The sequence below is a fragment of the Anastrepha ludens genome, chromosome 2 (genome assembly GCF_028408465.1).
Source record: "Anastrepha ludens isolate Willacy chromosome 2, idAnaLude1.1, whole genome shotgun sequence".
Classification (NCBI taxonomy): Eukaryota; Metazoa; Arthropoda; class Insecta; order Diptera; family Tephritidae; genus Anastrepha; species Anastrepha ludens.
Window position 1 is genome coordinate 74270585 of NC_071498.1, and position 27474 is coordinate 74298058.

A 27474-nucleotide genomic window follows, 5' to 3' on the forward strand; every position below is an offset into this window, starting at 1 on the left:
CCCCAAGTGCTGCCGGTAAGCGATTTGAGGACCTTGTTGCTATTTTGGACTTTAGTGGCAAAGCAATCCACCTTGAGGTGTTCCTCTACTGACTCTTTTCCTGATCTTCGTGGCCCCTAGGGTTGCGATCACAAATCTGCTCATGAGCATGTTTTTGATAAACTCAACCAGAGTCCCGGAGATCTCGAAATCAGTCAGTGCTTTTATATGGTATGCGGCAGGATGTTTTTAAACGCGTCCTCGATATCAAGGATACACCAGTGTGTATTCCTTATTATAAATTGATTTAAGCGCTGTTTCTGTAGATTTCCCTGTACAGTACGCATGTTGTGAGATACTAAGATTTTTAGGGTTAGCTTTAATATACTCTTCTATTAATCTTTCTAATGTTTTTAGCAAGAAGGAGGATAGGCTAATTGGCCTAAAATCCTTGGGTGTTGTGTGTGAACTTTTTCCCGCCTTGGGAATAAGGACAACTTTTACTTATTTCCTTGATGCAGTACTTTAAGCTTCAGAGCAGCCTTGAATATAGTCGTTAACCACTCTATAATATAATTGAGTGAATGTTGTATTTGGGCCGGGAATAAACTATCTGGACCCGGTGGTTTAAATGGTTTAAAGGTGTTCACTGCCCTGGTTATCCTAGTTTCAATGATTATATCATATCTTCAATGTCAGAATTAGGGTTTTCTGTTTGTTTTTCTGATTGTTGGTTAATACATTTGGTTATTCGTTTTTGGGAAAGTGTGTGTCCACTAGCAACTTCAAAGATTCATCACTCGAGATAGTCCAACTCTTATCCGGTTTTTGGAGGTATCCGGATGAATATGATTTTTTGAAAGGATCTTAAGCAGTCTAGAAGCTTCTGTGGTTCCTTCGATTTCTCCACAGAATGTCCGCAAACCAGACCTTTTCGCTTTTCAAACTCCTGTTTTGTAAATTCTTAGTTTACTGTAATAGCAGTCCCAGTCTCTACACTTTCGCTCTATTAAACTGTCTTCTGCTGTAATTTCTTTATGTTATCAGGTCTCCAGACCACCAGGGCGGTTTTTTCTTACCCTTATAATTAAATATAGGGCTGGCCTTATTTAGCGCAGTTCTACAGATCTCCGTAAGGATTTGTACGTGATCATTCAGTGATTCTTTATTTTCAGTAGTGATATTTTTGGGATTAGGAAGTCTTAAGCTCCTTAAGTTCTAGTTTATATACGTGCCAATTGGTATTTTTCAAGCTCCTGCTGGCATCAGGGGCCCGTGAGCTGCTTCCCTCAAATTTTATTTCTATATAGCGATGATCGGAGTATGAGTGTTCATTCAGAACTCTCCACTGCATCATATTTCCGTAAAGGGTGTGACTTGCTAGCGTAATACCAAGAACTTCTTATCTATTATGTATAATAATTGTGGGTTCATTACCTTTGTTACACACTAAAAGTTTACTACTTATACTATAATTAAAGAGAAACTCACCACATTCGTTTGTATCCGAGCTCCCCCATAAGAGCACCTCCTAGGACTAATTCACGATTGTGTGCTTTGCAGTCTTCCGCAAGTGTTCTTATCAGCGGGGACGGTAGTGGACCTGTGTCGTCTCCGGCAAAGTAAAACGAGGTTAGCCAGATGTTGCTTCCGCTCACTTCCCAACTAACCGTCGTAGTATCCGCGTTACTGAAATTTTTAATCATAAATATATAAAGTTGTGTTTTTGCAATTATACATGCCCTTTTAATACCTTCACAATTGGTCTTGTATAACTTATAACCTGAGGTTTTCAAGCCGCAGATTTCGCCATTCCATACCCAGGGTTCCTGGATGAGGACTACATCTGGCTGATCTTCTGCCAGACGATCCAGGAGGGCAAGGCAGGCTTCCTTACAGTGAAGTAGATTTATCTGTAGAAAATGCATCAGCCCTTAGCGTTATGTCTGCATCTTATTTATTTTCGCATAAAAATTCTCTTTCGGAATACTTTCGCTGTTGTGCGGAATACTTACTCTCCCGTTCGAAGTACAACCTCCCTAAACCCATTTCTGAGCCTGAAGAGGCGTATTCACTCATTGGTTCTGTTTCGCTCATGGGTTCTGTGTTATCCTTAGTGGTGAGGAATCGTATTGCCTCCGTATCGGTTGTGTAAATATGTAGTTTTATTATTACAAGACCGTATTTCAATTGCCCATCGCATTTCGCTAACGGTTCAATCGAGTTTTCGGTCAGGAGTAGGAGAGCCTGCATAGCAGCGCGCTTCTGCTCTTTCGATTCTTCTGCGCTGTTCTTATCACTTAACGCTTTGACGTATCTCCCCTCCTGCGTTAGGTTGTCTGCATTGCAGACCCGAATGAGTTTCATTATATCTTCCGATCTCTCATCATCGCACGCTATTATTTTTATCTGGCCTTGGTGCCAGCCTTAAGCCTCGCACGCAGGCGGGAGGCCGGGGTTCTCCAGTATAATCTTCAGTGCCACTTTCGTTAGCTCGGCCTCAACCCATTTCCATTGGGCCTTGGGGATCATTCCTTCGGCATGGTTTTCATCCAGGACTCCTATTATTATGCGGTCTTTTGCAACCTCCGCAAAGAATTGGCGTCAAGCCAATGGTTTTGTCCTTTTTTGCGTTTGGCTTATTTACCTTCAAGGACTGTTGTCGTTTTGGAACAGATTGTGCTGATTTGAAATCGGGGTAGAAGTCAGGAATGATTGCTTTCGCTGTTTCAATCGCTTCATTCAACTCCTGTGTGAGTTCGTTATCTTTAGGCTTGGTTTCGTACACACTCCTTAGGAGACTTGCAGCGTTTCTGCGATCCTGGTAGCTGGCTTTCGCTGGACCTACCAAAGCGGCCATCCTTCGGTACTAGAGCTAGCAGTAGCTGTGCTTCCGGTCGGGACCGTTTTTGGGGGTTGAATCACAGTTGACTGCCGGTCTAGTGCACTTTTACTTGTGCTTGGACCTGTGCCCAGTACTGTTGCTTGTATAGTTACGGGACTGCCTTTCGCTACGGCTGTCACTTGTTTGGAATGACTTATTAAGCCGATATTTGCATTTTTCCTTGAGTCCGGTGCGACCGTTGCTCGTATTGCGGAACTGGTTGTTCCTGTCGGTCTGTTAGGAGGAGGACCGATCTCCTTTTTTTAGTGTTATTTTTGTTATTTGAATTTAACATTTTTGGACCTACGAGTGTCGGAGGGTAAGGCTAGTTATTACGGAGGGCGTCAGGTATCCGAAAGCTCCGTTCGAGATTATTTACAAAAAAGGTTATTTACAAAAAGACCCCCAAACCAGACAGATTCTCGGCAGGGGTCGCATCAAACCTTAATCCAGCCCTTCACCCCCGACCACGTTAAAAATACTTTGAATAGTGCTGTAATATTGAGGAGTATCGAACACTAACCATAATACCCTTAACTTAGCTAAGTACCTCTTAAAAATAGGACAATTGTGTAACTTATTTCCAGCTGGCAAGCTAGGGAAGGGTTCAGTGGAGGATTTACGCCAGTCATACAAATACTTACAAATTTTAGGGTCCGGAAATCTTTGATACGTCGTTGGAGAATTTTGTGGTGGACTGACAACGTCTTTTTGGTGCAGTTGTTGAAACTTGATCCATCAATCTGTTGGTACTGTTCCACATAGTTTGCGTTTATTTCTTACCTGAAGTTTTTAACGTCGTTTTTGGTGGTAGCTGGTGTTTAGGTGGTAGTATGTCCCAGTCTTTGCTCACTTCGCTAAAGAAAAGGCCAAACTATTGTAAAAAAATAGATAAATAATTTTATTACTAACAGATATCATCATACATACTTAGCGGAAATCCACACACTGAGATAGTTCTGTTAGCGAAACTGATGTAGCAATGACCGTGCTATATTAAAAATTAGCATTTCTGTTTTTTAATTGTTGGTAGCTTTAACAGTTGATAACCATATCAGTGCATAAAAAGGATCCGAACATACGAAACTTTTACCTTCAAGCAGCGTCCGGCATGATCGGGACCAAAGGTGCCGTACAGGTTCGCCAATTAGAATTTAAAAAAAGGTTACTTCCGCATTTAATTTTTTTAAGTACGCACACAATATTTTTATTTATTTTAAATTCACAGATAAAACGAACAAAGTCACCATATGACGATTATTCACTTTCGCATAATGAATTAAATGTACAAAAAACTTTCTGTCATTCCGTTATAACTGGCATTATAAATTAAAGTCGAATTGAGGAAGAAGAAATTAACTGTTCTAATCACATAACCTTGTATAGATACGACTTAGCACGAATTATAAAAGTACATCCAAATGCAGTTTCTCTGTGGTTGACGCCGTGGCAAGAAAATGTGTGTGTGTGTATAATTTGGTTTGATACGAGTTTGGTACTTTCTATTGCTTTCACCTATGTTGAAAATAATTCAGAAGGTGTGGCCAAGATCAGACCATTAACCTACTCTCAGCGGATTTGAAAGAATCAGCTGATTGGCTGACGTCACCAAAGTTTACGTTTACGAAAAAACTAAAATTGTGTTGATAATATACGAAAACAAACCAACAGTCTCCACTCATGTTCCTGCGTTGCCATCTTAACAACAACTGAAGTCGAAGTTGCTCACACAACTTAAATTTTCACCATAGCAGATTGGCCAAACCTCCTAATCTATCGTTATTGGCTCTTACCTAGTCCCCGCCTTCACAAATAAAGTAACTCCCCCCTTCCTTTTGTTTATACTATTCTCGGAGACTAACGTCACAACGAATTCGGAAGGCACAAACTCTTATTCTATAATACCATATATAGTAAAAACAAAGAATTTCACAGCTGGAATTTCAATGTATAAATTAAAATCTATTTAATTTTTGTTATTAACTTTTTATAAATCGCATTTTCTATAAACAGCTAAAGCGTACCTTGTAAATTTAATCTATTCAAATTTTCATTTGAACACGCCCATATATGTTTCACCAGGCATCCGATGAAGTACTGTAGCGATCATATATCAACTATATATTCACTTACATGATAATGTCCCGTATCAACAATGCTTTAACACCTTTATACTGACCATGCTGCCAACAATATATTAGGATTCGTCTTACAAATTTCAAATTAAAAAATTTCCAATTGTTTGAATGTCCAGATTATCTTCACTTGGCCCACTGTGGAATTCGTCTAAAAGGGATGTAATTGTGGATTTAGGAATTATAAGCAGATTACGGGAATGATTTCATATCCACTTTCCCGTATGCGATGCAGAACTTCATCAATTATTTTAAGGCCATTCCATTGTACTCAGTATACCTTAGCCTCAGGACTATCAACTATCCCTTCAGATCTCTCGGCATTGGAAGAATCTTTACACTCTATAGCAAAAGTTCGCCGAGATAGTACATCAGCTTTTCCAAACGAATTTTTTCCCGCGTCCGTATACGTTAATATAGGCTTTGCGCATATTTCTTGATCTTGGCTCATCTTTTCTGCCTTTGCTTCCTCTGTGTTTGTCTTAATGCCTTCGGTGGTCACCCTATGCTCGAGATACGTGAATTCTATTTTAAACAAGACCCAATTCTTCAGATTCAATCGTATTCTAGCGGAGGCAATGCGCTTCCCAGTTTTTCAGATGGTCGCTTAACTTATACTTATGGTTATATCTAGATAAACCAAACACGCTTTCCAGTGGAGTTTCCTCAACACATGCTCCATAAGACGCGCAAAGCTTGATGCTGACAACGGATGGCGAATCAGAACTCGCCAAAACAAGCGAGCTGCATCTAGAAATTACGAGGTATCGGAATTTAAATAAATAAAATAAAATAAAACAACGTAGAAACTCATGAAATTTATTTTTTAAAAACAATCCCTTTCAAATGTTCTCCGAAACTGCGCTGTACTTCGGCCATCAGTATATACACCACTTTTCAATAACTCACTCATGGACTTCGGTCCACAAATAAAAGTCCAAAGTTATGATATCACACGATGTTGGTGGCCAATCCACTGGGCCGAGGCGAGAGATAAATTGTTCTGTCATAGTATGTGGTTCTCCAATTGATAAAAAATGCACAAAAACATACATATGTACGAGTATATAGACCATTCACAACATCGAAAAAAAGCAGGCCTCTTCTACTTTGTAACGATTTTAAATTTAGTAATGCACACCTTGCTTGTATGAAGGAATCGGAATAGTGAAGGTTAAAAATCTGAGCACAAAACGAAAAAAATTATTTTGCATGTGTGGCACTGATGATATGGGCTCCAAATAAAGATGTGATAGTAACTTTAAAGTGTATGGAGCGGAAAACGCCGAATGAAGGCAAGTCTAGATTTGGCGATGACAAAATTCAAATGACTAAGAAACTGAAAAGTGAAATCCAAGATTAGATCAATTTCAGCATCTATGTCTAGTTATTAAAAGATAACTATGTCCTTTTTATTACAAATTTTTGTGTTATCGAACGCAACTAGTGTACTATATATTCAAATTGATTATACATACTTAGTAAAGCATATGAAAGAGTTCTGAGCTGGTCTACCTATTTGTGGCGTGCGTCTTGATGTTGCTCTCATCGGAAGGTATCTTGGAGTGATACTTGACTCCAAACTCCATTTGAAGCTACATATTGAAAATCGGGTAAAGAAGGCCAGTATAGCCTTCTACTCCTCCAAATCTATGTTCGGTAAAAAATGGGGACTCAAGCCACAGGTCGTGCCGTGGATGCACAACGCAGTGGTTTTGCCAATTTTACGTACGGATGCCTGGTTTGGGAAGCTCTTCGGAAGGGCTATAATATCACTAAACTGGGGAGGGTGCAAAGTACTGTATGCATTGGCATCACCAGAGCATGTAAAACTTGCGCCAGTGCTGCCCTGAATGTCCTTTTGCACTTACTTCCCATCGACTTTTCCGTCATTTAAAGGTTAAAGGAGATTAGTCTCTGGAGACAATCTCTCAAGGGACATGGAAGCATTTTTGGGCAGTTAACACCGTATTTCTGCGAACTTCGAACAGATCTCTCTATCCGCAAACTAGAGTTTGAGGGTCGTGCTAGAGCAATCTTTCCTAATAGGCAGAATTGGAACGAGGGGAAAATCTGCACCGAAGCTTGCACCTCTGTCTTCACTGACGGTTCCAAGGTGGAATTGGGAGTCGGAGCAGGGGTTTTCTCTAAATCAGCCAATTTATCTAACTCCTTTAAACCGCCCAGCACTACTAGTGTTTTTCAAGCAGAAGTCTTTGCGATCTTGCAGGCATGCAAAATGCTTAAGGAACGCGGGAGCGAGGGAGATATTAACATTTTCTCCGATAGTTAAGCCGCGATTAAGGCTCTGACGACCCCATGGTGCAGATCAAAATTAGTAAACGCCTGTAAAGAGATCAAATCACTTGGGTGTGCAGGTAACATTTCTCTGATCTGGGTTCCAGGACATAGGAACATAGAGGGAAATGAAATTGCTGATGAGCTTGCCAGGAAGGGGAATGGACTGGCCTCAGAGACCTCTTATCCGGTCATCGGCATCCCCTTGACAGTTGTTAAAGGGGAACTCCACAAATTATTTCTCAGGAAAGCGCAGAAAAGATGGAGCTCCATTTCTTCATGTGCTATTTCGAAAACCCTTTGGCCCCAATACGATATACGAAGAACTCAGAAAGTTCTTTGGACTCCTTCCAAACTTGTAGCTATGTTTACCGGTCACTGGACGATTGGCACACACGCGGAAAAGCTAGGATTACCATTTAACCCCCATTGCAGAAGCTGTGGGGGACCTTTCAGAGAAGGAGACCGTTGAGCATTTTCTCTGTAAATGTCCGGGTTTGGCAGCTAGAAGACTAAGGTCACTGGGAGCTCCTTGCTTCGACAGCTTGGGGCAGTCCGCCAACCCAAATCCAATCAATCTTCTCCATTATATCAACAGCTCTGGTTGGTTGTAGATATCTGCCTGTTGGAGGTCTCATAATGGTATCAAAACGGCGCTTTAGTGCTACTTGAGGAGTGTCATGTGCACTTCAACCATTTTACCTACCTACCTACCTTGATGTTGTTTCACAAATGGAGGGACCTACAGTTTTAAGCCGACTTCGAAAGGCAGATATTTTTTTATGAGGAGCTTTTTCATGACAGAAATACACTCAGAAGTTTGCCATTGCCTGCCGAGGGGCGACCGCTATTAGAAAAAACTTTTTCATATAAGTGCTTCACGGAGACTAGAACCTACGTACTCCGATTTTCTAATGGTAGTCACCCACAAAGCTATTCGGCTACGGCGGGCCAAAACATTATACACTTATTCCATACGCTTATTATATGAATGCATTTATTATATTATTAACACATTTGAAAAAAATTCGCCTCAAAAACAATAAATACCGGTAAATACTTGAAATTGTACTTTTCGGGAAAAGTTCAGAGCTTTGCACGTTGCAATTGATATGCTGGGTATATCAATAAAAGACCACCAGTAATATAAGTAAGTTGCGAGCCAAAGCACCAAAATGCTATAAATATCAAAGAAAGATTAAAATTTAATTACATACAAAAATTAAAAAAAAAACATATACTCACATACGCAACCTACAAAAGGTCCAATGGCTCGCGCTAAAGCACCTAGTGAACGAAAAATACCTAGAACCGAACCTTTCTGGTCGTCATTACCATAGCGCGAAACTAATGTAGTTAGGCATGTAACAGCAAAGGCAGTGGCTAAAGGACGCAAAAAAGTTTCGTAAGCATATAAGCACATATAAAAAATGTCCTTTTCACAAACTTACAAATTGCAAACAGCAGCATGCCCGTATACAGCAAACGTCCATCTTTGGCTAGACCAACCAGCACAAACGAGGGCACAATAAGATATAAACTAAATACGGCACATGGTTTGGTCGCTTGTGGTGGCAGACGACGCACAACTCCGCCCTGCAGGAGGGCCATAACAATACCTGCATTGTAAAAAAAATCATAATGTTGATAAAACGGTAGGGAAATGGAATTTAATGAAATATTTTTAAATATATAGTAATTTTTACCCGTCATAAGAAACATTTTCGCTTGCTCCATGGAATTGTAGCCGAATTTATGAAACATGAGGAATGTAACAGTGAACTCCAAACCGGAATACAAAAATAAATATAAGAAGTAAATTAGTCCAATTTTTCGAAGTGCATCTATATCCGTTTTTGATACTTTCCTAATTGCCGAGAAGCTGTTAATGGAAATACAAAAAATACTATCGTAAAATCATTTGGTTTCAAAATTACCAATTATATATAATATTAAAATAAAACTCTTCAAGCTCAACTTACGAGTTGGAAAGTTATTGCAACGAACATCTTAAAATTGTCATACTCATAAAAACGAGCACGAGATTCAATGCTATGAACTTTATATGTATACATACATGCATACATATATAGTGGACACACAACATTTAAGGAGATATAAAAATAAAAAAATTTCTACGTTCGGCTGGACATACCACATATACTTGAACATTCATATATACTCCTTGCATATTTTTAGTGAAATTTCTTGTGATAATCTAAAGTTAAGTCTAAATTTACAAAATATTGAACTGTTTCATTACAGTTTTCGTATGCCGCATTTCATAAAATTTCATATCATAAACAGCTTGTCAAGCAAGTGTTTTGACATCTATTAATCGAGCAAAATTCAGATTTGTTCAAGATAAAATTTTTTTTTTCATGGCTTTTTTTCAATCTTTAGTTTTACTTGACTGATATAAATAATTAACCTGATGTTGGAGAGCATCGTACGAGTCGCAGAACTTAATCGCTCAGGCACAATATTTTATAAGAGCGTACAATTGCTGGCGTATGCCGATGATATTGACATCATCGGCCTTAACAACCGCGCCGTTAGTTCTGCCTTCTCCAAACTGGATAAAGAGGCAAAGCGAATGGGTCTGGTGGTGAACGAGGACAAAACGAAATACCTCCTGTCTTCAAACAAACAGTCGGCGCACTCGCGTATCGGCACCCACGTCACTGTAGACAGTTATAATTTCGAGGTTGTAAAAGACTTCGATTATTTAGGAACCAGCATTAACACCGATAACAATGTCAGCCTTGAAATCCAACGTAGAGTCTCTCTTGCCAACAAGTGCTACTTTGGACTAAGTAGGCAACTGAGCAGTAAAGTCCTCTCTCGACGAACAAAACTAACACTCTACCATACAAGACTCTCATCATGCCTGTCTTAACGTATGGCGCAGAAACGTGGACGATGACAATATCCGGATGAAGCGACGCTTGGAGTGTTTGAGAGAAAGATTCTGCGTAAGATTTTTGGACCTTTGCACGTTGGCAACGACGAATATCGCAGACGATGAGCTGTATGAGCTTTACGACGACATAGACATAGCGCAGCGAATAAAGATCCAGCGGCTACGTTGGCTGGGTCATGTCGTCCGAATGGATACAAACGCTCCGGCTTTGAAGGTATTCGATGCGGTACAAGCTGGTGGTAGCAGAGGAAAAGGAAGGCCTCCTCTGCGTTGGAAAGATCAGGTGGAGAAGGACTTGGCTTCACTTGGTGTGCCCAACTGGCGCCGGTTAGCACGAGAAAGAAACGACTGGCGCGCTTTGTTAAACTCGGCCAAAATCGCGTAAGCGGTTATCGCGCCAATTAAGAAGAAGAAAATCTAAATAATTCATAAGCCAACAGCAGAAAATACAGTTATTCCGTTTGAAAAAAACAGAAAAATTAAAATTAAAAACAATATACACTTAAACACAACTGTCAAGAAAGTTTTTTACATTTCCAGTAAATAGCTTTAAGTTATACCTATATTTTCTAAAGGGTCAGTCAAATCACGCGCCTAGATGTTTTTTTTTTAATTATTTTATTATAAATTTATATTAGATGGAGCTCCATTTCTTCATGTGCTATTTCGAAAACCCTTTGGCCCCAATACGATATACGAAGAACTCAGAAAGTTCTTTGGACTCCTCGCCATTCAATTTCCAAACTGGTAGCTGTGTTTACCGGTCACACACGGGGAAAAGCTAGGGTTACCATTTAACCCCCATTGCAGAAGCTGTGGGGGGACCTTCCAGAGAAGGAGACCGTTGAGCATTTTCTCTGAAAATGTCCGGGTTTGGCAGCTAGAAGACTACGGTCACTGGGAGCTCCTTGCTTCGACAGCTTGGGGCAGTGCGCCAACCTAAATCCAATCAATCTTCTCCATTATATCAATAGCTCTGGTTGGTTGTAGATATCTGCCTGCTGGAGGTCTCATAATGGTATCAAAACGGCGCTTTAGTGCTACTTGAGGAGTGCCAGGTGCACTTCAACCATTTCACCTACCTACCTACCTTGATGTTGTTTCACAAATGGAGGGACCTACAGTTTCAAACCGACTCCGAACGGCAGATATTTTTATGAGGAGCTTTTTCATGGTAGAAATACACTCGGAAGTTTGCCATTGCCTGTCGAGGGGCGACCGCTATTAGAAAAAACTTTTTCATATAAGTGCTTCACGGAGACTCGAACCTACGTACTCCGATTTTCTAATGGTAGTCACCCACAAAGCTATTCGGCTACGGCGGGCCAAAACATTATACACTTATTCCATACGCTTATTATATGAATGCATTTATTATATTATTAACACACTTGAAAAAAATTAAACATGTAAAATTTAGATTCTTCCAGGTTCCACTATTTTTACCCAAAATGCGGCTCATTTAAATGCCCACCATGAGCACGTCTACAAGTAAAATCCAGTCCAGTTTTTGGTCTACCAGCCCTTTTTCTATCCACAACAGAATCAGTTTCTTGAAATTTTTTAACAAAGCTTTCGATTCATTCGAAAGATTACTTGTACCAAAAATATCACGAATTTTACAATATTTTGTTGGAAAAGATCGACCAATTTCATAATTGGTTTCAATATTTTAACGCATTGCTCTGTCGTGTAAAACTGTACATCTTTATACTTGAAAAATGTCAGAGATGAGAAAGGTATCGTCTAGGAATTATTCACTACAGGCCTGAGGCATCTCTTTTGAAAGACCCCGACTGACCAACTAATAAGTTGTAGTTTGCTTCTCATAGAATTATGCAATTTTTGAAGAATATAGTGAAGTGTTTTGTGTCCTCCTTCTTAAATAACCTTTTAACTCGATTTTGGCCGTGTTTAACAAAGCCCACCAGTCGTTTCATTCTCGTGCTAACAGGCGCCAGTCATTTACCTGATCTTTCCTTCCTCTTCCTCTGTTACCACCAACTGGTACCACATCGAATACTTTCAGAGCCACCGACGCCGCTGGATATTTATTCGCTGAGATATGTCTATGTCGTCAAGAATCTCATACCCCTCATTGTTCTATAGGATATTGTCATCGTCCAAGCTTCTGCGCCATCGAGTGTTAGTCCAATACTTTACTGCAATTAAAAAGAAACCACATTCTGTCCATATGAGCCTTATGTTTTGAATTGTTGTCCAGATAGATTTTAAACTGAGACAATTTGTCAACAACGAAGCCAAATTATGTCGCACTCTTTGTCGACGGCCACCGTACCTGAATGGGTAAGTGCGTGACTACCATTCGGGAGTGTATAGGCTCGAATCTCCGTGCATGTTTTTTCTAACAGCGATCATCCCTCGGCAGCCAATGGCAAGCCTGCGAGTGTATTTCTGCCATGAAAAAGGTCCTCATAAAAACACATTCTCCGTTCGGAGGCGGCTTAAAAATTATAGGTACCTCCATTTGTGGAACAACATCAAAACGCTCGCCACAAATAGGAGGAGGGGCTCGGCTCTAAACCATTATTTCTTATTAAAAGTAAAGTGAAAAATTGTTAAAGCTTGATAGATCTTGATTCTACAAATGAATAATTTGTAAATATTTTAGCACCTCGAGCCACGAAAACTAACATAAATTTATCTTGCCCTGTACCAAATGATCTAAAATTTAGTTCTTGTGTGTTAACCAGTCCGACGTCCTTGAATGTTTTCTCGTTATCAAATCAAATGCCGCTGGGAAAGCTGTGTTTCTAAAAGCTGTTTTGCCAATTCTACTTCCATATATTACTCATTGCTTTATCATGAAACCAGAAACGTCCGTTTTCCCAAAATGTTGAAAAGCGCTAAAATTTGACCGATTCCTAAAGCCGACGGTGAACTCAAACTCTATCTTTCAAAGGTATTCGAGTTAATCATGGAGAAACAGTTAAGCGCTTTCCTTTCTAAGAACTCCCTTTTAAGCAAACGGCAATCTGAAAGGCATTCGATTCAGTTAAGGACAGTATCTTATTTGGGCTTTCGCCTACTTCTATACCGTTGACTGCCTCGTCTCTACAAAAGAGGTCACAAGCTGTCAGTACTGGACCTCTGGCATCATCTGTTTTAAAGTTACATAGGAGAGGTCTGCAAGAATATATTCTTGGACATCAACGACCTACCAACAATCTTTACCGAAATGCATTCTCACTTGTATGCAAATGATGTCCAAATTTACTGATATTGCAAGCTCAATGATATAAATATTCATAAAATCAACCAAAATTTATGCCGCATTAACAAATGAGCATCTGACTCTTAATCCTAAAAAGTTTCAAGTGCTTTTTATTTCTAGAAATACACTCACACTTCAATCTTTCCAACTTAACGGCATTGCTATCATTGCTACCAATTATATGACTAAATATGCATATGACTAAAAATCTCGGAATCATTTTAAACCAAAGAACAACTTGGGATAATCACGTAAATTTAACGTAGGTCGAAAGCTTCTCGCGTGAGTTCTTCACGTAAAATGGTACATAATGGCATCAAATGTATTAGTACAGACAAAAATTTGTTTAAAAAGTGAAAGTTCGAAACGCCTGCGCGAAAGACAGCAATTCAGCAGAACGAGGCATAAACAAAGTAAGAATGACCTCTTTTATATCCCCTCGAACGGTAACGCTAGAAATAAATGAGGAATATAGCCTGAATATATCAACACGGGCCCACTAAACACGATCTTACGTGCGTTATTGGGGACGGTGATGCAAGTATAAAGCTTGTCCCACCCAACCGCCACGCACACCTTCCCGTGGTACTCCCTGTTTAAAATGAACGAGGCTCTGACGACCGAGCATATGCGGTATAACCTAAAAACAACGAGGGAAAATGTCCTTGCCCTCCATGACAACCTGAAGGCAAAGCCGACAACTCGGGGACCAGGCTCGAATGCCCTACCCATCTAAAACCATACAGATCAACGATACCAATACAAACAAGGAAAATAGCAAACTCGACGGATTGATGGCGGCCCTCAGCATGAAAAAAGGATCACGAAATGTTGCATGGAAAGTACGGACACTGCTGGAACCATCTAAGCTAACGCAATTATGCAAAAAAATTGAACGCTATAATCTCCTAGTGCTTGGGCAGTGTGAGGTTTGTTGGGTACACTCTGGCGAAATCACAACAGCGACTGGTCAGAAGTTTTCCAACTCTCCACCGAGCTGCGAAGGGTACACGGTGTGGGCTTCTTGCTCTCCAAGTCTGCTTCGGCAGTTATAATAGACTAGAAAGTACATTCTGACCGGATTATAACATTAATGTTGTGCACGAGGGTAAGAAAGGTAACAATAATTCAATGTTACGCTCCTACGGACGCGGCACACATCGAAGCTAAGGAAGCTTTCTTTAGCAGTCTCACAAATGTATTAAGTAAGGTTAATAAAGGAGACACACTATTCTGATGGGCGACTGAACAATGGGTTGTTTTGGTCTCGGTACACTCACACAAACGGGTCGAGATGTTCATCGAGCTTTGTTCAAGCAACAATCTTGTAATTGCGGATCATTTTTTAGTTTGTTTTGTAGTTCACGTAAAAGTTGCTGCCATCAACATTAAGCAATCGAAGACCCCACATTGGTTGGATGTAGAAAAACTTATAGACGAAAATACCTGCGTTATATTTATCGAAGCACTAACCACTAACCAATTCCTCAACAACACATTGTGTAATTGAATGGCAGCGAAATAAGCACATATTTCTGGAAGCGGCAGAGAATCACATTGGATTCCGTACGAGTAAACGCAAATGCTGGATTTCAAATAGAGCCTGGAATTTAATTAGTGAGCGCAAAGCAATAAAAATCAAACTCAACAGCTTGCAACATTACAAAAGCAGCTTTGCAGAAGCGATTCAGCGTCATTGATAAACAAGTAAAGAATTGCAAGAGAAGACAAAAGAGCTTGGAGTGACAACCTTGCCAGCAAAGCACAGCCCGCTGCGGATACGTACCGCACCCGCTACATCTACCGATCTGTACGTAGCCCTACAAAAACTTCAGTCAAAGCTACAAAGCCGCTGAAAGGTGAGTATGGTGAAACAACAATTTCCAAGAACAAACAAATTTTTATATGGGAGAAATACTATGGGAAACTGCTATCTTCTACTCCATCGGCATCCATTCAGCTGTGCGATTCCCCACACCACTTTGTAAGGCGCGATATCTCTACCAACTGTCCAGACGTTACATATATATAAAATATATAATTGGCGCGTACACCCTTTTTGGGTGTTTGGTCGAGCTCCTCCTCCTATTTGTGGTGTGCGTGTTGATGTTGTTCCACAAATGGAGGGGCCTACAGTTTCAAACCGACTCCGAACGGCAGATATTTTTATGAGGAGCTTTTTCATGGCAGAAATACACTCGGAGGTTTGCCATTGCCTGCCGAGGGGCGACCGCTATTAGAAAAATGTTTTTCTTAATTTTGGTGCTTCACCGAGATTCGAACCTACGTTCTCTCTGTGAATTCCGTTACTGAGATCATAATAGCCATTGGAGCACCAGGACCGGATAAGATAAATCCAGAACTTCTCAAGACTAACCCTTAAGTGAGTCCACGATGTCTACTTCCTTTATTATATTAGAGGATATTTGAAACTCTGAAAAGATTCCCAACGAATTTAAGGGAGGTGTTATTACGCTACTACCGCAGAAAGAAAATTTATCTGAATGCGAAAATTGGAGGGGTATAACATTGTTAAGCATAGTGAACAAGATCATAGTGTCCATAATAAACAAACGGCTATTGATGTTGTTGTTACAGCAAGTGCAATGTAAATCATCGGTTCTCTTCGTTTAGCTCATCTAACGTTAGGCCCAGAAAACTTGCTGTTTCGACAGGTTGGGTCCAGAGGGAGAGGGGTGTTACATGAGTCGATTTGATGGGGCATGTGAAAAGGTGGTTAGTGCCGTGCAGGGTGCCCTCACATGCTGGGCATATGTTTGGTATGTCAGGGTCTATTCTGCACAAGTAGAAGTTTAACCGGCTACAATGTCCAGAACGTAGTTATGCCAAGGTTACCTTATTTAGCGCGAGTTTGACAACGGCTGACGTCACGCGCCATAATAATACAAAACAAACAAAATTACGAGAAATTGCATGTTTGTAAAAATTCAGTGAATGGCTTGGTAGTAAAATTACACACATATATATAATTTCTTACTACAGCGTAATTGGCAAAAAATAAGCAAAACACCATATTTAATGTTATAATTAATGCTTTCGCAATTTAATACGTGGCACCTCATCAATTTAATTTAAAAAGCACAATATTACCAAGCCATTCACTGAATGTCGTCAAACAAGCAACTTATCATCGTTTTGTTAGTATCAATGCGCATTCATTAAAGGTGGTGCCACTAGACCAACAACAATGTTTTGTAGCTCTGGTTAGCAAAGCAAAGTATTGGCAAAGAAGAAAACCAATAATAAATTCGCCATGTTTCATTCTGGGCTCGCAGCCACATGGTCGCAGCGAAAGAAAAGAAATCGATACCACCTTTATTTGATTCGCCATTGTTTGTATATATGCAGCACTTACGTCATCTGGTTGTCAAAATGTCGAAAAAGAAAGTAGCGGTTTTCGGAACTTGTCACCTTTTGTATTCTATACTCCGTGATCTTAAAGCAAATGATTGAACATTGTATAGAACGTAAAGACGTGGCCAACATCAAGCCGTTGCTTGACTTTTAACGAATTTGAAGGAATCGGCTGTTTTGCTAACGTAACCGGGGTCCGGTAATAGACAGGGCTACGACAGAGATCGACAAAAACAGAGATTGGTGATATACGATAAAGTTAACGCAGCCAATGCTCATGTTACTTCGTTACTCTGAACGGCATATATGGTCTGAACGACAGAAGGAAAAGGATAAGTGTGAAATGATGTAACATCCAAAGTACATCCGTTATGTAACATCCAAAGTTATTCTCAAAATCTTGCTTCCAATGGAAAAACATTAGATTCTATCACCCTTGTATGATTAAACTCTTTGTAAATAAACAAATTTATTTTTTGTGCAACCTGCTCTATCGTGCCCCTGCACCGGCCTGAAATTTGCAGTTTACTTATACATATATTCCAAAACGACAAAATGTAAAATTTAACAACGAGAAACTTTACTACAACACATAAAGTATATTTGTGTCATTTTTTTTTTTTTTTTTTTTTTTTGTTTTAGAACAACACAAACCTATATCTCTTCTACTTTCTGCATTTTCTGCTCTTTGCGAGAGTATATGCTATTGATTTGGGTAAATGGCTGGTGGTGGCTCATTTTAAACACGAGCACAATAATATAAGTAAGCAAAGTTAAGGTAATTAACAAATTTTGCCAATGCTAATTATAGAAAGCAATTAACGTACGTAGTTTTGTTGGGGGTTTGAATGGGAAAAACGTGTCTGAAACACTGGAATAAATTTTGTCCAATGTTCTTTATTTTTCACAATTATACTCACTTGAATATTGAGCGAATATCTAGCAGCTGTGTGGCGTATGATATCGCTGAAGAAATCTCTTTTACTCGCTTTTCCTAGTAAGAGATCAAAAATTGTAGTATTGGATTTTCCTTAGTAATATAATATTATTACTTACTTTTGGCAACGTCTCTGTCAGGGCAAATGCAATGATACTTAAGTCACATACAGCCATTGCAAAAGCACATAATGAGGGTGCCACATACCACGATTCTCCTGAATTATTTAATGAACCCGCAAATAGTGCACCAATTAAAGGACCAGCTATGAAGCCCACCGAAAAAGCGACACCAACTAAGGCCATACCGAATGACCGTGTTTTTACGCTGGAAACATCAGTGATGATAGACATGCATAGCGATATGTTACCTTTGCTGATACCGCCAACAAATCGGGCCAACACGAATAGCGTGAAATTGCTGGAAAATGCCCACAGCAGGTGCGATAGTGCAATTCCTGTCTATTAAATACACGAAAATATTAACAAGTTGGTGAAAAAATATAATAGGTCTTTTAAATGGTTCATAATAATACAATTTAAATCAAACTGGGGTTTATTACAATATTAAAACTCTTATTTCCGCCTAACTAAGAATAATAAAACTTCCTTATTGGCAGTTAAATTGCAAATTTCGAGATTCATTTAATGTTTTGTCAAAAGTCAACAGAAATGGGCAAAACTTTCCTTTACTACCACGATATATTTGAATGGGGGGCGGAGAGGGAGGGGGCGTGGCACCAGCCACCACGCCCATTAGAAAGAGTAAGGTCACACCATTATAACTGTGAAAGTCCCAACCTCCTACTGTCCCTATAGAACCCCCAGAAGAAGTTTAAAAATTAGGTTTTTTCTGACCGCATTTGCAGTTTGTACTGAAATACAGTTGAAGAGAAGAGTATACAGCAGTCGTCAACCCAGCAAGCATTTAACTTAGGTTTTATATTTCATAGCACTTATGAAAACGTTGTTTTATCGTAAAAGTTATGAATGCCGATGGCGAAAATTTAGGTCAAAAATTGTCCGATTTTGCATTATTTCACTATTTATAAATTTTTTTTTTTTTGTAAAAATATTTGTTTTTGTAATATACAAGTATATTTGAAATCAAAAAAGCGCCGCAGGCGAAAATTTGGACTAAAAATCGCGCGATTTTTATTCCAAATTTTCAGTATTTGTAAAAATATTTAATTTTGTAATATATATGTATATTTGAAATCAAAAAAGCGCCGCAGACGAAAATTTGGACTAAAAATCGCGCGATTTTTATTCCAAATTTTCAGTATTTGTAAAAATATTTGTTTTTGTAATATATATGTATATTTGAAATCAAAAAAGCGCCGCAGACGAAAATTTGGACTAAATATCGCGCGATTTTTATTCCAAATTTTCAGTATTTCTAAAAATATTTGTTTTTGTAATATATATGTATATTTGAAATCAAAAAAGCGCCGCAGGCGAAAATTTGGACTAAAAATCGCGCGATTTTTATTCCAAATTTTCAGTATTTGTAAAAATATTTAATTTTGTAATATTTTATTTTATTTTTATTTATTTTATTTATTTTTTTTTATTTATTGTCTTTGAATGGATACATTCTTACAGACTATATTAAGCTAATGTACAATAGTTTATTAGTTACTAAGAAAAGAACGATTTAAGATGATTGACTAAGATGCCATACGGCCATGTAAAATCAGCACCAGAAGAATTGAAAAACATATTTAAATCTGAACATGCCCTAGGAATCGGAGCATTCATCCCATAGTTGGTTCTCGAGAAGCCAATTTTAAAGGTTTCGTACTGTCGGAGCCTCATATTGGGTATATTAAATTGAATTTTACTTAAGAGGGAAGGACAATCAATAGATCCAGAAATAATACGAATAATAAATGAGCACGATAGAATAGACCGTCTGCTATCAAGTGGTTTTAAGTCAATTAGTAAACATCGAGAGCGGTACGATGGTACAGGTTCAGAAAAGTTTAAAGATCGGAGCGCAAAACGAAGAAAGACTTTCTGCACTCTCTCAATCCGATTAGACAGACCTATTTGGTACGGTCTCCAAATAATAGCGGCATACTCTAATCTTGATCTAACAAAAGCACAATACAATGTTTTGAGAGTGTGTGGGTTGGTAAATGCAGAACAATTTCGGCGAACGAATGCTAGCATCGCATATGATCGTCTTATGACGTGGTTAACATGGCTGGTGAAATTCAGCTTAGAGTCGAAAATAACGCCTAAGTCTTAATTTCCTCAACGGATTGCAAAGGTAAGCCAGCAATATTATACGAAGTATGCAAAGTGTTGTTTGATTTAGCATATTTTACGTGAAAGCATTTGCTAATATTTAGTGACAGATGGTTTAAATAGCACCAGTTCCGGACATTGTGCAAGTCGGTTTGCAACTTTTCAGAGTCCCTAACACTGTTAATCACCGCAAATATTTTAAGATCATCAGCATACAACAAGTGTTCTGCAAATGAAAAGCAAGAACCAATATCGTTAATAAAGAGTATAAAGAGGAGGGGTCCTAGAATACTTCCCTGTGGGACACCGGAGGATGCAATAAATGCACGGGATGTCGTATTATCGACGGCTACAACGCAGTGTCTGTTGGACAAATATGATTTGATCCAAGACAAAAAAGTGGAGTGTATACCCAATGATGCAAGCTTCGACAAGAGTATTCGGTGCGATACTTTGTCAAACGCTTTAGAGAAGTCTGTATAAATTGCATCAACTTGAGATCTGTTCTGGAAGGCTGAAATGCAGTAATCATTGAAAATAGACAAGTTAGTGACAGTGGAGCGACTTGCAACGAAACCATGTTGGTTGGTAGATATTAGGCCTTTGACAGCAAAATATAACTTATCATTTACTGTTATCTCAAAAAGTTTTGAGACAGACGAAAGCTTCGAAATCGGTCTGTAATTGCTAACATCGTTTTTATTTCCACTCTTAAATATAGGCGTAATGGAAGTAAATTTCCAGTCGTCAACAAAGATACCAGAGGACAACGATTTATTGAATATAATTGTAAGAGGCTCAGCGAGACACAAGCAATTCTTCAGCAAAATGCCCGAAAGGCCATCCGAGTCAGTTTTCGTTGTAGACTTAAGCTTCGTAATACCCTTGACGACATCAGTAACAGATAGGTACAAAGTCCCAAAATTTAGAGGTGAAAAACTATTAGAGGGCAAACTAGAATCGGAGTCTAGGTCGGGTTCAAAATTAGAGCAAAAAAAGTCAGCAAATAAATTGGCAGATTCTATGGCAGAATTTGCATATTTACCATTATAAAAAACATTGTTTGGCACCATTGAGCAAGACTTTTTTGATTTGATGAATTGCCAAAAGGCCTTCGAATCCGAAATAATATTGTTTTCGAAATTCAAGATGTAATTTCTATATAAGAACTTGTTCAAACAGTTAAACTCTTTTAAATGGCATTGAAATTTTGAGAAGTGCATTGGGTCTCCAGACCTTTTATACAGTTTAGAGAATTTGTTTTTTAGATTCTTTAGGTGCCTAAGCCGTTTGGTATGCCAAGGTGACTTATATACTTTCTTATGATAAATAGGAATGTGCTTCAAACAGAGCTCAGAAACCTTAGTCTTAAAAAAATTAAAACAAGAGGTAACATCATTGTCGTGGAAGGCATTACCCCAGTCAATACTTAATAAAATTTCGTTAAAAATTGAGAAGTCGCATAAGTTGTAGTTAAATTTGATGTTAGGCTCATCGGATACCTCAGAAAACTCATAAAATTCCAACTCAAGAGAAAGAGGAACATGATGTTTATCAGTTAAAGATATGGGAGCAATGCCTTCAGACAATGTGTAGTTGATGTTATTTGAAATGAACACTAGATCTAGGATTCTATTAAGGCTATTATAAAAACCATTGATTTGTGATAAATCAATGCTTAAAAAGCTATCAATGACATGAATTTCGGCTGAAGAATTTACATTAGAAGCCATAAAAGCAGCCGAGTTTCTAAGTGGGGACCAATTCAGGCGACATAAATTAAAATCACCGAGGACACAAAGATGACTGTCACCAGCTATGCTTGATGCTAATGACACAACATTGTCAGAATGTGCAAAGTATAAATGATCCGGACTATTCGGCGGAATGTAGGATGCACACACATAAACTGTTCCAGATGAGCCATAAACACGTACACAAAGCTGATCAATGAGTGTGTCAGAATTGGTAAGTGTAACCAATGATGCCCGAAATTTTCTCCGAACAGCAATGAGAACACCACCTCCTCTGGAACATCCAGATTTGACAGGGTCACGGTCTTTACGGAAAACATCGTACAAATTGAGGTCAAAAATTTCACAGTCGAAGAAATTTTCATTCAGCCAAGATTCAACGAATACAAAAATATCAAAATCTAAGAAAGAACTTTTCATATATACCGTGGAGCATTTAGTCCGAAGTCCAGATATATTTTGAAAATACAATTTTAATAACTTATTACTAGTGATGGAGTTAGCTGCAGAAGTTACGGATTTAGAGGTGGAGTGACGTCTTTTTGAAAAAAAGTGAATGGCCGAATTTTTACGTTCGTAGGCCATATATCCGCATTTAAAAGCTTATCATAGGAAAATTCAGATACGCCTAGCTTAAAGTTGATTTTCTTGAAATCCTTTACGAGGGTATCCTTTTTGATAAGCATATAGCAGGAAAGAAATTTGCGGTCAATTTCTGCATGTTTCGCAACATAATCAACAATATCGGCAGCTGTCACAGTGTTTGAGAAGGACGATATGTGCAGCCACTTCATGTTAGGAACTACACTTAATTCACTATTTTGGTTTGAACCAATAACTAAAGGTTGCTTAAGCTTTTTCCTATTAGCTCTAGTTACGGTTTTCCATTCACGTGTACGATTTGATGTAGGTGCAAGAGAAGTCGGCAATGCCGACGCTTTTCTGCAAGTTGATGTTGATGGGGGAACGGACGTAGTAGCAGCAGCAGCAGCAATTGGCGTCAGCTTCACTTTAGCTGTATTAGTAACAGCAGCGCTATAAGAGAGCGGCGCATCACCAGCAGCAGCATGAGGGTGCGAAGCAGAGGAAAACGAATTAGTCTCACCATGCGGAGCAGCAACAATAGGCACGTTTACAGGCGACGTAGCAGCAGTCACTGATAGTGATTCCTGTCTCTTCGATTTGCTTTTCGCATTTTTTGTGTTCCTTGCATGACACTCACATGCAAGAACACAAGCATTAAGGTCTTTCACCTCAGCGGTTAGCTGTACCAGAGCAGAGGAGACATCAACCGTTTGATGTTTTCGTAACTCCTTCACTTCTGCACACAAATCACTTATTTGCGAAATCAGCAACTGCTTATCCACTTTGAGAGAGCTAATTGCAGCCATCGCACGAGCATTTTCCGATCTCAGTGCAGCAATTTCTCTGATAATTGTATTCAGACTGATATCTAAATTGTTTACGTCATCAGCTGATGTTGATTTCGGCAGTTGTTGATGTGGTGATAATTGTATACTTAGATTAGCTGGATTCACAGGTACATTATCAGCAGTGGCAATTTCGTCATCCAGGTTAATGGGAGTTGATGGTGCTCGAAGGGATTGTCGTCGAGCAGCGGCACACTTATCACATATGAATTGCTTACCCGATTTAAGCAAGAATTCAAGGTCAACAGGTTGTAGGTTGACACAATTTAAATGAAAAAGGTCATTGCACTTGTCGCACTGCACTTTGTCTTGTGTACGCTCAACTTTGTTGGCACATAGACACGGCATTTTTAGATCAGTATATTATGCAATAGCCAAGAAGAATAATTTTATTAAAATAGAGTCACTGTCTCGCAAATAAAATTACACAATTTCGTATTTATGATGGTTTAGGATCATATTTAAAACTTCGATAGCGGAGCAATCAAAAAACACGACCGTTCACGTTCGCATACACCACTATTATTTATGTATATTGAAATCAAAAAAACGCCGCAGACGAAAATTTGGACTAAAAATCGCGCGATTTTTATTCCAAATTTTCAGTATTTGTAAAAATATTTGTTTTTGTAATATATATGTATATTTGAAATCAAAAAAGCGCCGCAGACGAAAATTTGGACTAAATATCGCGCGATTTTTATTCCAAATTTTCAGTATTTCTAAAAATATTTGTTTTTGTAATATATATGTATATTTGAAATCAAAAAAGCGCCGCAGGCGAAAATTTGGACTAAAAATCGCGCGATTTTTATTCCAAATTTTCAGTATTTGTAAAAATATTTAATTTTGTAATATATTTGTATATTTGAAATCAAAAAAGCGCCGCAGGCGAAAATTTGGACTAAAAATCGCGCGATTTTTATTCCAAATTTTCAGTATTTGTAAAAATATTTGTTTTTGTAATATATATGTATATTTGAAATCAAAAAAGCGCCGCAGGCGAAAATTTGGACTAAAAATCGCGCGATTTTTGTTCCAAATTTTCAGTATTTGTAAAAATATTTGTTTTTGTAATATATATGTATATTTGAAATCAAAAAAGCGCCGCAGACGAAAATTTGGACTAAATATCGCGCGATTTTTATTCCAAATTTTCAGTATTTCTAAAAATATTTGTTTTTGTAATATATATGTATATTTGAAATCAAAAAAGCGCCGCAGACGAAAATTTGGACTAAAAATCGCGCGATTTTTATTCCAAATTTTCAGTATTTGTAAAAATATTTGTTTTTGTAATATATATGTATATTTGAAATCAAAAAAGCGCACCTATAAATAATAAAAATAATAATAAAATAATTGTTCCCTTTTGGTTGACTGGGTCTTTCTTATTTCGCTTTGTTCTTCTCTCTCTCATCGTTCTTTTGACGGTTCGCTCCTCAAATTTATTCTGCACGGCATTACAAACGGTTAGAAGAACATTTGTAATAATAGAATTTTAATAGAATTTGGACTATTATTTAGTAAAAATAGCTTTAAATCGAATCTTAATGTAATAAAGAATGTTTATAAGTGATTTTGTTATTTTTCTGTGTTTGTATTTAAGTGAAATAAGCGTCTGTAAAAGGGCATTTTTTCAAGCTTATGCAAAAAAGATGCATTTTTAACGTTAAATATTGCTATTAATTCTTAATTTTAATTTATAAAAAGTAATATAAATCAAAAGGCTGATATAGTGACTACATTTGCGTGTATTAATTTTTAAATTCGGTCCACGCACTTACATATTATAAGCAAATATATCGTGGTAGAAAAGGAAAGCACAGCCCAGAAATGTTCTGCAATTGCATATTTGAGTTACTCACTGTACAAATTAGCATTAACGGCTTCCGACCATAGTAATCCGACAGACCGCCCACTACCGGACTCGCTACGAATTGCAAAAAACTGAACATGGAGCCCAAGAACCCACCGTATAACACCGAAGTGTAGCGTTCAGGTGCGCCAACCAATTGCTGGAACCAATGTATTTGCTGCGTCAGCAAATTAAACAATCCAGAGCTATCATTCTGGCGGTAATGCTCAAGCAATAAAGGCATGAGTGGCAGGATCATGGTAAAAGCGAGTAAATCAAATATCAGTGATATAAATACAACGGTCACCATAGAGTTCGCATCATTTTTGCTACCATCGTTTTTTTGTACTTCCTTCATCCGCTTATCATGGCTTGCGCTGTTAACTTCGTCTCCACCATTGTTATTTATGATTTTGTCGCCATTACCGCTTTTCCTTATCGTGAGTTCAGACATGTGGATGGAGAATAGAAACACCCTAAAACAAAATCTTAAAACTTAATTATAAATACGCTTTGGATTCTATTGGTATGCTTCAGTACTTTAAATGCTCTATTTGCCAAATATCACAGCGCTGAACCGGATTGACCGACCGACTTTACAATTACATATAATATAAAGTGAAACTTGCTCCAGACATAGTGTATACAGAGCGACAAATTCAAAAGCTACCGAATACTACAGTAATATATGTATGTAGCAAACGCATCAAACAACAAACGCAACTACAAATATAAACAAAAAGATTAGACTTTTAAGGGGTCCGGGTGGTATAGAATTTTCAAAAAATCGATTTTTTTTTTTTGATATTTCAAAAGCATAGGCTTTTAAGAATATACTGTAAAATTTTTGTGCTGGGATTCGCAATATTGCACATTGGGCAATTTTTGGCAAACTATAATGTCTTAATTAATGAAACTTGGTAGAGATGTTAGGGAGGTGTTAAGGAACAATCTTTATAACTCCCAATTATTCGAAAATAATAGTTTCGTAATTATTTGCCTTCAAAGTGCTATTGTGAATTTTACTATAGTTTGACACATTACACTATATATTTTTTTACACTTCACTAAATATACACTCACACGCGTGATTTTACTTGTTTTTATACTTGTATACGAATTATTTTCATTAAAATTCAAATCTATTCAAATGAATTTGTCCATATAATCACTTTCCAATTTTGAACGCGAATACGTTAACATATGCATTAATCACCTATAAATCCACCAAATTAATCTACCCGTTCACATATGGTAGATTACCTGCAAAATTGACAATCAGCTGTCAATACTGCTTTGAGAAATTGCTTTTCTTCATAGAAACAATTTTGGTGGAATATTTCGGTGTATTTGGTTTCTTTAATTATTATTAGCGATATGAAGAAAATACAAGGAGAAGGAACAGCTAATTTAAATGCGAAATTAATTGGCTGCTAATAATAAATAGTAGGAGGAAATCTGTATGCGACGTTTACTGAGGTTGCAAAAAATTGTGGCAGTAATACGTATACGGAATTCGATATTACATTTTATAGTAACTAATAACAGGACAAAACGTTTATGGGCACACGTTTTTTTCTGTAAAATGAATCTATAATTAATAATATTCAACAAAATTTTTATTAGAATTATGTTTACAGACCTGTTTTCTTTGCCGGCGACCATTTCATTTAGTTCTTATTTTCATGTTTCTCCTCACATTCGTAATAATAATTATCTTTAACACAGAAAACACAGGGTTGTATGTCAAAAAGTATCGTTATTATCTGGGATTATTTTATAATCTCAGATTTTGGGAGAGAAAAATTGTATGGGAAATTGAGCTTTTTAATCACGGATTTTGAGTTAAGCACGAAAAAGTAGATCGTCTCCTTCTATGAGAACGTATTATTATTGTGCCTCCTTACTACACACACGCATATGACGTTTTAATTTTGGGTTCAATGATTTTAACACGGAAAGGAGTTCTACACAAAAATACAGTGGATTGCGTAGCCGGAGTTGGACTGATGAGGGTTATTTTTTTAAGTGCGGCCGAAGGCCGCCCATTCGAAATGAAGTTCTACGCAAAAATACTTTGGATTGCGTAGCCAGAATTGGACTGATGAGGGTTATTTTTTTGAAGTGCGGTGGAAAGCCGCCCACGCGGAAGGGAGTTCTACGCAAAAATACAGGAGTTGGACTCATGAGGGTTATTTTTTTGAAAGGAAACGAGTTTTTTAATAAAGACAACTACAATCACCCTATTTGTTTTGCAGACATGATAATCGAATTTTCGCGCAGAAAATTTCTTTATAAAAAGCTTGAGGACCCGTTTGTAAAACTGGCCGAAGCAATACAATAAACTTATAAACCGTAATTTTTGGTTTTTTATTACTTTATAATTTTTTGCGATATTAAATATCATTGTTTTT

General features: G+C 38.0%; 1 protein-coding gene across 3 annotated transcripts; it reads right to left on the reverse strand.

The window, feature by feature from the left end:
* Positions 1–8271: 8271 nt before the first annotated feature.
* On the reverse strand, positions 8272–25785 carry LOC128871854 (major facilitator superfamily domain-containing protein 10). Of its 3 annotated transcripts, none has more exons than XM_054113978.1 (8): positions 25601–25785; positions 25071–25536; positions 17886–18227; positions 17750–17823; positions 9003–9202; positions 8748–8915; positions 8542–8679; positions 8272–8474 (listed from the first exon to the last, which is right to left on the reverse strand). In XM_054113978.1, exons 2-8 carry the CDS (start codon positions 25512–25514, stop codon positions 8383–8385), a joined length of 1458 nt encoding a protein of 485 aa, XP_053969953.1. In that variant the 5' UTR covers positions 25515–25536; positions 25601–25785; the 3' UTR covers positions 8272–8382. The 3 variants fall into 3 exon arrangements, with proteins under 3 accessions (XP_053969953.1, XP_053969952.1, XP_053969954.1); XM_054113977.1 differs by having other exon boundaries at positions 25071–25548; XM_054113979.1 differs by having other exon boundaries at positions 9003–9178; positions 25071–25548; positions 25601–25781.
* Between the last annotated feature and the right edge of the window lie 1689 nt (positions 25786–27474).